The sequence below is a fragment of the Hylobates moloch genome, unplaced genomic scaffold (assembly GCF_009828535.3).
Source record: "Hylobates moloch isolate HMO894 unplaced genomic scaffold, HMol_V3 SCAFFOLD_8, whole genome shotgun sequence".
In the NCBI taxonomy this organism is placed as follows: domain Eukaryota; kingdom Metazoa; phylum Chordata; class Mammalia; order Primates; family Hylobatidae; genus Hylobates; species Hylobates moloch.
Genome location: NW_026652283.1, coordinates 70890667 through 70906527, shown reverse-complemented (window position 1 = coordinate 70906527; position 15861 = coordinate 70890667). Strand labels below are relative to the sequence as shown.

Here is a 15861-nt window from a genome sequence, read left to right as displayed (position 1 = left end):
GGATAGAGATACAGAATGTGATCTAAATCAATCCCTGCTACTTAATAGCTGTGGGCCTTCTGCTGGTTTCCTCATACAGGATGAGTATCCCTTATCTGAAATGCTTGGGACCGGAAGTGTTTTGGATTTCAGAATTTTTGGACTTTGGAACATATCATATCATGTCATATCATATCATGTCATATCATATCATTTTACCCAGGTGAGCATCCCAAATCCACAAATCCAAAGTCCAAAATGCTCTAATGAGCATTTCCTTTGAACGTCATGCTGGTGTTCAAAAAGTATCAGATTTTGGATTTTAGATTTTTGGATTTGAGATACTCAACCTGTATATATTTTGAGAGTAATAGTGTGTACTCTGCCTACTATATAGGGTTATTGCAAGGGTAAAGCAAAGGTAAGCCATGGGACAGCACTTTGCAAATTGTTAAGAATTCTATTATCAGGGTCAAGATGGCAATCAGGGACACTATGACATGGACTAAAGTCAGAAGATGTAGGAATGCCTGCCTTGGAACGCTAGATCTTCTCCCCAGGAGGTGCTTGAGGGAGATATACACACAGGTGACAGTCACAAAGGGTAAGTGAAGTTCTACATTATTAGTAGCTGGGCTTGGGTCCTAAATGCCATTGTGAGTGTTCTGATAAACTGACCTGGGCATGTAGCCCAGGTTAAAGGCCTCCAGAAGCCTCTCTTTATTCATTAAGTCACTGGTGACAAGGACTAAAACACTTAGCACACTCAACGACATGTAAGATCAGTGTTGAGGAGGGATTAGAGCAGGCCCCTGAGAGGGCCATTTTCTGTGTGTGATTTTCAAAAACTACATTGATCTCATCCATTGGAAATTTTGGCCCCATTAGCATCCTGTGTTAGTATTTCCTCATCCTTACTCTTCCCTTCAGTTTCACTTCTCAGAAAGTGGAATTTGAGAATTTGTTGCTTCATCCCCAAACAGTTCGGATTTGTCCTTAAAATTCAAGCATAATCATTATCTGTGGCATATATTACCTCTACTGGAGAAACTATACTTTTGATAAGAATAGGCAAAATAATATTACATTCCTGTGTTCATCTCTTGATTCAAAACTGACTTGGAAATAATAGTGGATGGTGTGTTAGGCTGTTCTTGCATGTTATAAATACATACTCAACACTGGTCAATTTAAAAGAAAAGAGGCTTAATTGGCTCATAGTTCTGCAGGCTGCACAAGCATGGCATTGGCATCTGCTTGGCTTCTGAGGAGGCTTCAGGGAGCTTATATTCATCGTGGATGGTGAAGTGGGAGTAGGCATGTTACATGGTGAAAGCAGGAGCCAGAGAGAGAGAGAGTGGGGTGGCGGGGAAGGGACTGCACACTCTTAAATGACCAGATCCCCTGTGAACTTAGAGCGAGAGCTCACTTATCACCAAGGGCATGGCCCAAGCCATTCATGAGAGATCCTCCCCCATGATCCAAACACCCTACCTCCTCCCCCACCCACCAGCCCCCACCTCCAGTATTGGGGATTACTTTTCAGTATGAGATTTGGGTGGGCACAAATATCCAAACTATATCTGATGGTGTATTAATCCATTTTCATGCTGCTGATAAAGACATACCCAAGACTGGGAAGAAAAAGAGGTTTAATTGGATTTACAGTTCCACACAGCTGGGGAGGCCTCAGAATCATGGCACGAGGCGAAAGGCACTTCTTACATGGCAGCAGCAAGAGAAAATGAGAAAGAAGCAAAAGCAGAAACCCCTGACAAACCCATCAGATCTCGTGAGACTTATTCACTATTACAAGAATAGCATGGGAAAGACGGGCAGGCCCCCATAATTCAGTTACCTCCCCCTAGGTCCCTCCCACAACATGTGGGAACTCTGGGAGATACAATTCAAGTTGAGACTTGGTGGGGACACAGCCAAACCATATCAGATGGTGAACATAGAAGTGTTCCTGTGGGTATATGGCCATGTTTGTTGCCAAAACTTCCTGCATATGATTTTGGTTAATTGCAGTTTCTGGAAGTATCAGCTAATCCTTGGCCTAAAGCTATTTTTCCCTTTCTTAGGGTGAGATAAGACTCGAGGAGCTCTCGTTGGTATGATACAGGCAGAAGGGCCCTCTTGCCTTCAGTTCTTCATGGTTGTAGTAGATATCCTCATTCTTCAAGCCCATGATGTTCCTTAGGGAACTACATTAGTTCTGCTGTTTCTGTGCCAAGCCTGGGCGTTATGCTCACATGAAACCTTTTTCCCTTGATTTTTGCTACTTCTCCAGGGCACTTCCTGGGAATGGGGCTTGGTACCTATTAGTACTATAATTTGCCTCTCTCTGACCCCTCCAAGCTGAGAGAAGTCTCGCCTTTCTCCCTGCCACCTCTACTCCACTCTGCAGTCCCTTTCTGAGGGCAGGCTTGCTAGGAAGTTCTTTGTCTTCACGTAGTTTCTTTTTTCTTCCCTGTAAACATAAATGTCCCCTAGGGTGAATGAACATAAAGGCCTGGCTACAGGCTTTGAAATGGAAGTGATAATACACAAAAATCTTCAAAATTATCTTGCTCCAGAGATTATTTCAAAAACAGTTTTATTGAAGTACAATTGACACACAATAGACTGCACACATTAAAAATGAGCAAGTTGACCAGTTTTGACTTACATATAAACCCGTGAAATCATCACCATAATCAAGATAATGACCACATCCATCACTGCCAAAAGTTGCTTGTGTCCCTTTATGATTCCTCTGGCCACTCCTCCTTCCCCTAGGAAACAGCTGATCTCTTTCTGTCACTATAGATTGACTTGTTTTTGTTTTCTAAAGTTACATATAAATGGAAGCATATAGTATGTGCTTTTTTGGTCTGACTTTTTTTACTAAGCATAATTGTTTTGAAATTTATCCATGTTGTCGTAGCATGCATCAATAGTTCATTTTATTGCTGAATAGCAAGGCATGATCTAGGGTGGGACAAGTGAAGTGCCTAGGGTTAAAATACAGTCAGTTCTTTATGATGATACTCATAATGATGATGATTGTAAAAACATTTAATGAGATCTGCTCTCTTAGCAAGTTTTTAAGTGTAATATACAGTATCGTTAAGTATCGGCACAATGTTGTACAGTGGATCTCTAGCACATATTAATCTCGTATAACTGAAATTTATATCCCTCGAATAGGAATTCCCCATTTCCCCTTCCTCCCAACTCCTGGAAACCATCATTCTACTTTGTTTCTGTGATTTAGGCTATTTTTGATATGTTACATATGTGGAATCATGCAATATTTACCCTTCTGTGGATGGTTTATTTCACTTAGAATTATGTCTACTGGGTTCAACCATGTAGTCACAAATGTTAGGATTTCTTTCTTTCATTTTTTTCCTTCTTTTAAGTATTATTTATTGTTATTATTATACTTTAAGTTCTGGGGTACATGTGCATAATGTGCAGGTTCGTTACCTAGGTATACACGTGCCATGGTGGTTTGCTGTACCCATCAAACCATCATCTACGTTAGGTATTTCTCCTAATGCTATCCCTCCTCTAGCCCCCCAACCAATTTCTTTCTTTTTTAAAGCTGAATAAGATTCCATTGTATGTGTATCCCACATTTTCTGTATCTACTTATCGGCTGATAGTCATTTGTGTTGTTTCCATATCCTGGCTTTTGTGAACAGTGCTGCAATGAACATGGAAGGGCAGATATCTCTTAAAGATGCTGATTTAGATCCTCTTGGGTATATACCAGAAGTGGGACTGCTGGAGCATATGGTAGTTCTATTTTTAATTTTTTGAGGAGCCTCCATACTGTTTTCTATAGTGACTGCATCATTTTACATTCCTGCTAACAGTGTATGAGGGCTCCAATTTCTCTACGTCCTTGCCAACATTTGTTATCTTTTGATTTTGTTCATGATAGTCATCCTGACATGTATAAGGTGATATCTCATTATGGTTTTAATTTGCATTTCCCTAATGATTGGTGATGTTGAACACCTTTTCATGTAACTTGGCCATTTGTATGTCTTCTTTGAAGAAATGTCTATTCAACTTCTTTGACCACTTTAAAATCATATTTTTTGTTTCCTATCAAGTTGTATGAGTTCCCTATATAACTTGGATATTAACCTTGAAAGATATAGTTTGCAAATATTTTCCATTCCAAAGGTCTTTTCACTTTGTTCATTGTTTCCTTTGCTGTGCAGAAGTTTTTGTTGTTGTTGTTCAATTGTAGTTCCGCCTGTTTTTGCTTTTGTTGCTTGTGTGTTTGGTATCATATCCAAGAAATCATTGCTTAGACCAATGTCATTAAGTTTTTTTCCTATATCTTCTTCCAGGAGTTTTATACTTTTAGATATCATGTTTAAATCTTTAATCCATTTTGAGTTGATTTTTGGGTACAATGTATGATAATAGTTTAATTTTATTATCTTGCATGTGGATATCCGGTTTTCCCAACACCATTTATTGATGAGATTTTTTTTTTGCCCATTGTATATTTTTCACACTCTTGTTGAAGGTCAGTTGACCTGTGTGGGTGACTTCCAGGCTTTCTATTCTGTTCTATTGGTCTATATGTCTGTTTTTTCAGGTACCATACTGTTTTAAGTTACTTTCTAAAATATTTTGAAATTAGGACATGTGATACTTCTGATTGATTTCTTCTTTTTCAAGATTGCTTTGGCTATTTTGAAACTTTCTGTGGTTCCATATAAATTTTAGGATTTAAAATTATTTCAAAATAATTTCTGTGACATGTCATTGGGATTTTGAAATGTGATCAGTTGTGAATCTGTTTCAATTGTTCTTTTTATTCTTACAATGGTTTCTATTTTTCTGCTTTTTCACATGCTCGATAATTTTTTATAGCATGGGACATACTTACACCTTAAAACTTTTTGTTAGATGGCCGAATAGGAACAGCTCCAGTCTACAGCTCCCAGCATGAGCAGCGCAGAAGATGGGTGATTTCTGCATTTCCAACTGAGGTACTGGGTTCATCTCAGTGGGACTTGTTGGAAAGTGGGTGCAGCCCATGGAGTGTGAGCTGAAGCAGGGTGGGGCATTGCCTCACCCAGGAAGCACAGGGGGTCTAGCCAAGGGAAGCTGTGACAGATGGTACCTGGAAAATTGGGACACTCCCACCCTAATACTGCGCTTTTCCAATGGTCTTAGCAAATGGCACACCAGGAGATTATATCCCACGCCTGGCTTGGAGGGTCCCATGCCCATGGAGCCTTGCTCACTGCTAGCACAGCAGTCCAAGATTGAACTGCAAGGCAGCAGCAAGGCTGGGGGAGGGGCATCTGTCATTGCTGAGGCTTGAGTAGATAAACAAAGCAGCCAGGAAGCTCGAACTGGGTGGTGCCCACCACAGCTCAACCAGGCCTGTCTGCCTCTGTAGACTCCACCTCTGTGGGCAGGGCATAGCTGAACAAAAGGCAGCAGAAACTTCTGCAGACTTAAACGTCCCTGTCTGACAGCTTTGAAGAGAGTGGTGGTTCTCCCAGCACAGAGTTTGAGATCTGAGAACGGACAGACTGCCTCCTCAAGTGGGTCCCTGACCCCCAAGTAGTCTAACTGGGAGACACCTCCCAGTAGGGGCCGACAGATACCTCATACAGCTGGGTACCCCTCTGAGATGAAGCTTCCTGAGGAAGGATCAGGCAGCAACATTTGCTGTTTTGCAATATTTGCTGTTCTGCAGCCTCCACTGGTGATACCCAGGCAAACAGGGTCTGGAGTGGACCTCCAGCAAACTCCAACAGACCTGCAGCTGAGGGTCCTGACTGTTAGAAGGAAAACTAGCAAACAGAAAGGAATAGCATCAACATCAACAAAAAGGACATCCACACCAAAGCCCCATCTGTAGGTCACCATCATCAAAGACTAAAGGTAGATTAAACCACAAAGATGGGGAGAAACCAGAGCAGGAAAGCTGAACATTCTAAAAATCAGAGCACCTCTTCTCTTCCAAAGGAACACAGCTCCTCACCAACAATAGAACAAAGCTGGACGGAGAATGACTTTGACGAGATGACAGAAGTAGGCTTCAAACTATTGGTAATAACAAACTTCTCCAAGCTAAAGGAGGATGTTCAAACCCATCACAAAGAAGCTAAAAACCTTGAAAAAAGATTAGATGAATGGCTAACTAGAATAAACAGTATAGAGAAGACCTTAAATGACCTGATGGAGCTGAAAACCATGGCACGAGAACTCCGTGATGCATGCACAAGCTTCAGTAGCCAATTCAATCAAGTGGAAGATCAAGTGAATGAAATGAAGTGAGAAGAGAAGTTTAGAGAAAAAAGAGTAAAAAGAAATGAACAAAGCCTCCAAGAAATACGGGACTATGTGAAAAGATCAAATCTACATCTGATTGGTGTACCTGAAAGTGACAGGGAGAATGAAACCAAGTTGGAAAACACTCTGCAGGATATTATCCAGGAGAACTTCGCCAACCTAGCAAGGCAGGCCAACATTCAAATTCAAGAAATACAGAGAATGCCACAAAGATACTCCTTGAGAAGAGCAACCCCAAGACACATAATTGTCAGATTCACCAAGGTTGAAATGAAGGAAAAAATGTTAAGGGCAGCCAGAGAGAAAGGTCGGGTTACCCACAAAGGGAAGCTCATCAGCCTAACAGCGAATCTCTCAGTAGAAACTCTACAAGCCAGAAGAGAGTAGAGGCCAATATTCAACATTGTTAAAGAAAAGAATTTTTAACCCAGAATTTCATATCCAGCCAAACTAAGCTTCATAAGTGGAGGAGAAATAAAATCCTTTACAGACAAACAAATGCTGAGAGATTTTGTCACTACCAGGCCTTCCTTACAAGAGCTCCTGAAAGAGGCACTAAACATGGAAAGAACAACCAGTATCAGCCACCGCAAAAACATGCCAAGTGGTAAAGACCATTGAGGCTAGGAAGAAACTGCATCAACTAATGAGCAAAATAACCAGCTAACATCATGATGACAGGATCAAATTCACACATAACAATATTAACCTTAAATGTAAATGGGTTAAGTGCTCCAGTTAAAAGACACAGACTGGCAAATTGGATAAAGAGTCAAGACCCATCAGTGTGCTATATTCAGGAGACTAATCTCGCTTGTAGAGACACACATAGGCTCAAAATAAAGGGATGGAGGAAGATCTCCCAAGCAAATGGAAAACAAAAAAAAGCAGGGGTTGCAATCCTAGTCTCTGATAAAACAGACTTTAAACCAACAAAGGTCAAAAGAGACAAAGAAGGCCATTACATAATGGTAAAGGGATCAATTCATCAAGAAGAGCTAACTATCCTAAATATATATGCACCCAATACAGGAGCACCCAGATTCATAAAGCAAGTCCTTAGAGACCTACAAACAAAGAGACTTAGACTCCCACACAGTAACAATGGGAGACTTTAACACCCCACTGTCAACATTAGACAGATCAATGAGACAGAAAGTTAACAAGGATATCCAGGACTTGAACTCAGCTCTGCACCAAATAGACCTAATAGACTTCTACAGAACTCTCCACCCCACATCAACAGCATATACATTCTTCTCAGCACCACATTGCACTTATTCCAAAATTGACCACATAGTTGGAAGTAAAGCATTCCTCAGAAAATGTAAAAGAACAGAAACTATAACAAACTCTTTCTCAGACCACAGTGCAATCAAACTAGAACTCAGGATTAAGAAACTCACTCAAAACCACACAACTACATGGAAACTGAACAACCCGCTCCTGAATGACTACTGGGTACATAACGAAATGAAGGCGGAAATAAAGATGTTCTTTGAAATCAATGAGAACAAAGACACAACATACCGGAATCTCTGAGACACATTTAAAGCAATGTGTAGAGGGAAGTTTATAGCACTAAATGCCCACAAGAGAAAGCAGGAAAGATCTAAAATCGACACCCTAACATCACAATTAAAAGAACTAAAGAAGCAAGAGCAAACACATTCAAAAGCTAGCAGAAGGCAAGAAATAACTAAGATCAGGGCAGAATTGAAGGAGATAGAGACACAAAAAAACCCTTCAAAAAAATCAGTGAATCCAGGAGCTGGTTTTTTGAAAAGATCAACAAAATTGATAGACCACTAGTAAGACTAATAAAGAAGAAAAGAGAGAAGAATCAAACGACACAATAAAAAATGATAAAGGAGTTATCACCACCGATCCCACAGAAATACAAACTATCATCAGAGAACACTATAAACACCTCTACGCAAATAAACTAGAAAATCTAGAAGAAATGGATAAATTCCTCGACACATACACTCTCCCAAGACTAAACCAGGAAGAAGTCGAATCCCTGAATAGACCAATAACAGGCTCTGAAATTGAGGCAATAATTAATAGCATACCAAAAAAAAAAAAGCCAGGACCAGACAGATTCACAGCCGAATTCTACCAGAGGTCCAAAGAGGAGCTGGTACCATTCTTTCTGAAGCTATTCCAATCAATAGCAATAGAGGGAATCCTCCCTAACTCATTTTATGAGGTCAGCATCATCCTGATACCAAAGCCTGGCAGAGGCACAACAAGAAAAAGAGAATTTTAGACCAATATCCCTGATGAACATCAATGCAAAAATCCTCAATAAAATAATGGCAAACCGAATCCAGCAGCACATCAAAAAGCTTATCCACCATGATCAAGTTGGCTTCATCCATGGGATGCAAGGCTGGTTCAACATATGCAAATCAATAAACATAATCTGTCATATAAACAGAACCAAAGACAAAAACCACATGATTATCTCAATAGAGGCAGAAAAGACCTCCAACAAAATTCAACAGGCTTCATGCTAAAAACTCTCAATAAACTAGGTATTGATGGTAAAAGCTATTTGTGACAAACCCACAGCCAATATCATACTGAATGGGCAAAAACTAGAAGCATTCCCTTTGAAAACTGGCACAAGACGGGGATGCCCTCTCTCACCACTCCTATTCAACATAGTGTTGGAAGTTCTTGCCAGGGCAATCAGGCAGGAGAAAGAAATAAAGCATATTCAATTAGGAAAAGAGGAAGTCAAATTGTCCCTGTTTGCAGATGACATGATTGTATATCTAGAAAACCCCATCGTCTCAGCCCCAAATCTCCTTAAGCTGATAAGCAACTTCAGCAAAGTCTCAGGATACAAAATCAATGTACAAAAATCACAAGCATTCCTATACACCAATAACAGACAAACAGAGACCCAAATTATGAGTGAACTCCCATTCACATTTGCTTCAAAGAGAATAAAATACCTAGGAATCCAACTTACAAGGGATGTGAAGGACCTCTTCAAGGAGAACTAAAAACCACTGCTCAATGAAATAAAAGAGGACACAAACAAATCAAAGAACATTCCATGCTCATGGATAGGAAGAATCAATATTGTGAAAATGGCCATACTGCCCAAAGTAATTTATAGATTCAATGCCACCCCCATCAAGCTACCAATGACTTTCTTCACAGAATTGGAAAAAACTACTTTAAAGTTCATATGGAACCCAGTAACGGCCCGCATTGCCAAGACAATCCTAAGCCAAAAGAACAAAGCTGGAGGCATCACACTTCCTGACTTCAAACTATACTACAAGGCTACAGTAACCAAAACAGCATGGTACTGGTACCAAAACAGAGATATAGACCAATGGAACAGAACAGAGCCCTCAGAAATAATACCACATATCTACAACCATCTGATCTTTGACAAACCTGACAAAAACAAGCAATGGGGAAAGGATTCCCTATTTAATAAATGGTGCTGGGAAAACTGGCTAGCCGTATGTAGAAAGCTGAAACTGCATCCCTTCCTTACACCTTATACAAAAATTAATCCAAGATGGATTAAAGACTTAAAAGTTAGACTCAAAACCATAAAAACCCGAGAAGAAAACCTAGGCAATACCATTCAGGACATAGGCATGGAAAGGGCTTCATGACTAAAACACCAAAAGCAATGGCAACAAAAGGCAAAATTGACAAATGAGATCTAATTAAACTGAAGAGCTGCACAGCAAAGGAAACTATCATCAGAGTGAACAGGCAACCTACAGAGTCAGAGAAAATTTTTGCAATCTACCCATCTGACAAAGGGCTAATATCCAGAATCTACAAAGAACTTAAGCAAATTTATAAGAAAAAAAATCAAACAACCCCATCAAAAAGTGGGCAAAGAATATGAACAGACACTTCTCAAAAGAAGACATTTATGCAGCCAACAGACACATGAAAAAATGCTCATCACCACTGGTCATCAGAGAAATGCAAATCAAAACCACAGTGAGATACCATCTCACACCAGTTAGAATGGCCATCATTAAAAAGTCAGGAAACAACAGGTGCTGGAGAGGATGTGGAGAAATAGGAACGCTTTTATACTGTTGGTGGGAGTGTAAACTAGTTCAACCATTGTGGAAGACTGCGTGGTGATTCCTCAAAGATCTAGAACTAGAAATACCATTTGACCCAGCCATCCCATTACTGGGTATATACCCAAAGGATTATAAATCATGCTACTGTAAAGACACATGCACACGTATGTTTATTGAGGCACTATTCACAATAGCAAAGACTTGGAATCAACCCAAATGTCCATTAATGATAGACTGGATTAAGAAAATGTGGCACATATACACCATGGAATACTATGCAGCCATAAAAAATGATGAGTTCATGTCCTTTGTAGGGACATGGAAAAGGTAGAAACCATCATTCTGAACAAACTGTCGCAAGGACAGAAGGCCAAGCACTATATGTTCTCACTCATGGGTGGGAATTGAACAGTGAGAACACCTGGACACAGGGTGGAGAACATCACACACTGGGGCCTGTCGTGGGGTGGGGGTAGGGGGGAGGAATGGCATGAAGAGAAATATCTATTGTAAATGACGAATTTATGGGTGCAGCACACCAACATGGTACATGTATACATATGTGACAAACCTGCACGTTGTGCACATGTACCCTAGAACTTAAAGTATAATTAAAAAAAAAAGAAAAAAGAAAAAAAAACCATTTTGTTGCTTATCTGAAATTCAAATTTAACTAGGTATACTGTATTGTATCTGGCAGCCCAGTGTCCTGAGACTCTAGCTTCCTTTACTTCTCTGGACTCCCATTTTTGTCTCCTCAACTCAGGAAATTCTCCAGGCTCTGCCTGAGTTCCCACTCATTGTGTTGTATCCTGGACACACTCTCATGCCAGTAAGCTGATGCCACCGTAGGGCTCAACTTTTTTGTTTCCTAACTCTCAGATTGTTGTCCTTTGTTGTCAGATGCTCATTATCTTAAAACTTAATATTTCATCTATTTTGTCCTTTTTGTTTGTTTCACACTGGAGAGCAAATCTGGTCTCTGTTACTCTGTCTTTGGTTGAAAGTGGAAATCTGTATCCAGAAGTTATTGTTTCTAGCCAGGAGCCAGAACATAATTCTAACCAGGGCCAAAAATGTATGTTTGATCCCTTCGTAGGCGAGTGTGTAGTTAACTTTATAGTTTTCATGCAATTAACTACTTAAAAGAATAATTCTTTGTATCATAAAGGTGCCTGGTGAAAATGAGGGCTCCCCACTCCTGTTAGGAAATTGATTAGAAGTGAACATCTGCTAATAAGAGAATGGGATGGGCCACTGGGGTTATTACCAAGTACAAAGCATAAATTGGCACATTACTTTGATTTTCAGAGTTTGAACCAAAATATAGATTTTGCTGGGGGTCAAATCTCGGAGGCCCAAATTGTATTTGGAGTCAGGGCCAGGAAGGCAAGTCTGATAGAATCAAGGTGGTCAAACTGGGGCCATAGAGGAATCTAGGAAGATGTAAATTCTCTTATTCCTTGTTCAATATTCAGTGATATTCTTCCTAAAGGGCTCTGGAAATAAAAATAAAACATGTCCTCTCTCTTCTCTTTGGTTTCTCTTGGTCTAGCTATATGCCGCTATCCTCTGGGCATGTCAGGAGGCCAGATTCCAGATGAGGACATCACAGCTTCCAGTCAGTGGTCAGAGTCCACAGCTGCCAAATATGGAAGGTGAGGATGGTTACATCAAGAAAGCCCATGTTCTGGGGTTGGGCAGATTTCCTGGGCACAGATTCCTGATCCTAGGGGCTGGGGAAGGTGGTGTTATTGGCAAGAACTGTTGAGAATGAAGGACAGACAGCAAATGGGCCTGTCCTGCTCTGTATGTTTTCAGGGAGAGAATTCAGGGCTTAGCCACATGTATTGGTCTGGCAGCCCCATCTCAACCACAGAGGCCCCAGGGCCACATTACCCGCAGTGAATGGGTTCATTGATAGGAAGTGGATTTACTTTCCCTGACTTTCTCATTGTGAGCTGCTGCAGGAGGCAGGCAACAGTGGCGCTATGGGAAGGTGCAGATTATGTAGGACACTGGGAGTTAGCATCCACTCGTCTTCTCAGTGGGTCTATGAAACATCACTCACTGCAAAGCATCAAGACACTGAGGCCTCCAACAAGTTTTCCCCCTCTCAAGGATCTCTCACATAGAAGGGCCATCCTTGCCCACAGAGAGAGTGTGGCAGTTTCCTGGGGTGATTGATTTCAGGGGTCTTGTGCATCAATAAACCCCCCTACTGCTCTACTGGTTGGACCCAATACTCTACCTGGAATCTAATTATTTTGGTGTGAAGTATTGATTTTATTGAAATGGAATTACCCATAAGAAAAGCAATCCTGATGAACCTTCCCCATAATTTCTTAGTGTATGAAAGACTAGAGTGACGGTTGGTGGAATTGGAAGGGAAAAGGGAGCAATCCAGGGGAGAGGAAAAGGGGTAGGAGGTTCTCAAAGTAAACTTTATAATAATTTCACAATTTCGCTCAGTGGTAGCTCAGCCTGAAGGTAATAAAATGAAACCAGATTATTTACTACTTCCTTGACGTGCTCTTCCCCCTCATCCTCCGCATGTGTTTCTATGGCTCCTTGCTGGTCTGCAGTGCCCATCCTACTTCATTGCATAACCCACACTGGAGACCCTACTATCCCTCCTCCCTATTGCCGTAACTTGATGTCCAAGCAAATGGTGGCTAGCTTTGTTAGGCTGAATTTGAAAGAGGGAAGGGAGATATAAAATGACTCATGGGGGAACAGAGAATAGGAAGAGTTTTATTTCTCTTTAGACCTCTAAATCAGGATGGGGAGTGAAGGCTATGTGTGATCTGAAGGCCTCAGCTCACTGTCTTTCAGGGTCTCCAGGGAAAGGGATCTGACCACAAATGGGTACTGTGGTGGCAGTGAAAACTGTGGCAAGAACCCAAAATGTTTATAAGGACTGGGCAGCCTGCTCTCTCCCCTCAGTACAGGGCAGCTTCTTGCCTGTGAACCAGTAAATAGCTCTGTGGTTTCATGGTTGCTCCCTCTCTCCCCAACCCTCACCTCTCAAGGCTGGACTCAGAAGAAGGGGATGGAGCCTGGTGCCCTGAGATTCCAGTGGAACCTGATGACCTGAAGGAGTTTCTGCAGATTGACTTGCACACCCTCCATTTTATCACTCTGGTGGGGACCCAGGGGCGCCATGCAGGGGGTCATGGCATCGAGTTTGCCCCCATGTACAAGATCAATTACAGTCGGGATGGCACTCGCTGGATCTCTTGGCGGAACCGTCATGGGAAACAGGTAGGAAGAAGAGACATCCAGACCCTGGATGTCCAAGACCATATTTTGACTTAGGCTAGGAGAAGAAGGGTACAGGTTGTCTGTGTGGGTATGTGTGTCCACAGACCAGGCATGCCCTTGTGAATGTGTGACCCAGGGTGAGGGAGGCAGGGAAGGAATATCAAAGCTGTGGGGAAAGCAGAGTTGATGCATTCTGCTCCTCGAATTAAGAAGAGAGAGTCCATCAAAAAGGTGGTGGGGTGAAGAAAAGTGAGCATGATTTAATACCACCTCTTCACTCGTTCTCTTCTCTATCCTCAGGTGCTGGATGGAAATAGTAACCCCTATGACATTTTCCTAAAGGACTTGGAGCCGCCCATTGTGGCCAGATTTGTCCGGTTCATTCCAGTCACCGACCACTCCATGAATGTGTGCATGAGGGTGGAGCTTTACGGCTGTGTCTGGCTAGGTAGGTCACTAGCCCAGGAAGCCTATAGACTTTATTAAAAACTTCAACTTCTGGGAAATCAAGACAATCAAATCAGAAAGGGATGGGATCAGTTACTCCTGGAATGGTGATTCCCTCTTGGGAAGAATAGAGACAGAAGCATTGCTCATTAACCCAGGGCTTGGGGCCCCACACCAAGTCATGCATTGAGGGTCATTATGTTGACTGCCACTGAGGGACACTCCTCCGAAGTCTTCCCTGGGTGTCCAGATGGAGTCCTGCTGGACATGCTGTGCAAGCTTGTGCCCTTGAAACTCGCATAGTTCCCTGAGGTAATTGGCCTGAGCAGTAGGCACTCACTTGACTCGGTTTCCTTTGCAGATGGCTTGGTGTCTTACAATGCTCCAGCTGGGCAGCAGTTTGTACTCCCTGGAGGTTCCATCATTTATCTGAATGATTCTGTCTATGATGGAGCTGTTGGATACAGGTAAATCCTGGGAAACTTTATCAGAATGGGAAATTGGCCACTAGGAAAGAATAGTATTTTATCATGTCTTGGGATCAATAATCAATCAACCAATCAGTATGTATTTAGTTCCTGTACAAGGCATTTGGAAATAATTTAGATGAAGGAATATACATGACCTTTATTTCCAGGGAACTTAAAGCCCAGTTTGGGAAGACAAGTTAATTACTCAGAAAACAATCAATTACACAAAGTAGGGACTAAAGTTTGTGATATGGCTCTAAGTATAATAGCCATATTTTTGACCCTCAAAACAGGACATGTAGTCTGACACAAATATTGGCCTACTTATGGAAACAAAGGGCCAGAGAATTGAAGTAATAAGTATAATACTCTGGGCAAGTCAAGAAGTCAGAAAGAATAGACCTTATACATATAAATGCTTTGAAATTTGCAAAAAGGGGACTAGTAAGACTTACAATAGACAAGGAAAGTTCTAGGTTAAGATGAGAATTGTAACAGAGGCAGATAGGTAAAGGTAGCAGAAGAAAGGAAGCAGGGCTGAAGGCAAGACTGACCTGGCTATAGTAGAAGATGGAGTTGAGAAGAACAGAATGGAACAATGGATAAGCCTGAAGTGGATAAAAGGAGTGCCATGGCAAAGAAGTGTGACCAGATACCCTAGGGTTGGGTACGGGATGCTCCCACCTATCCCATTTCACTTCAAGCCTTTAAGCCTTGCCATTCTTCTAGCCCACACTAACACTTTTCTCTCTAAGCTTGGTCTGTATCTGCAAAGTGAGCCTGGGAGAGAATTCAGTCCATAGTGAAGACCAGACCAGATGATGGAGGCTGACAGGGCTCGAGAGAAGGAGATACTAGTGAGTCTCAGGAAGGGAGTGTGGAATTACAGCCTTCCATTGGCTTAGGTGTGGAGAATGAACTATTGCCCTCTAGCTGCCATCCCCTGGGTGAAGACCTGATTCATCCACTCTTCCACTCTTCTACTCCTAGTCACTTCCTTTCCATCTTCTTAGTCACTGTTCTTTCCTTTTTGCTTAAACTGTCTTGGCATAATTTTGCTCAGTCACACCCCAGCAGGCATGTATTCAAGGCATAGAGGAAATCAGAGATCAACCAAATTCAGTTTAATTTAATAAGCCTTTGTTAATCAACTGTTACTATATACAAGGAATTTGGCCAGGCATCTTAGGTATTCAAAGGTAATGAAGTCATTGATCCTACCTTTAAAGAGCTCACAATTGGGAGTAGGGGCTAAAACAGAATATAAGTTACTATGATTCAAGTATATGAGCAAGAGATAG

General features: G+C 41.5%; 1 protein-coding gene across 1 annotated transcript in view; it reads left to right on the top strand.

The window, feature by feature from the left end:
* The window catches only part of DDR2 (discoidin domain receptor tyrosine kinase 2), a 179647-nt gene that overhangs the window by 139147 nt on the left and 24639 nt on the right, over nucleotides 1-15861 (top strand). The window contains exons 5-8 of the mRNA XM_032161131.2: nucleotides 11935-12037; nucleotides 13412-13643; nucleotides 13944-14091; nucleotides 14452-14557. Coding sequence (XP_032017022.1) covers nucleotides 11935-12037; nucleotides 13412-13643; nucleotides 13944-14091; nucleotides 14452-14557 — 589 coding nt within the window. The remainder of the gene's footprint in view (nucleotides 1-11934; nucleotides 12038-13411; nucleotides 13644-13943; nucleotides 14092-14451; nucleotides 14558-15861) is intronic.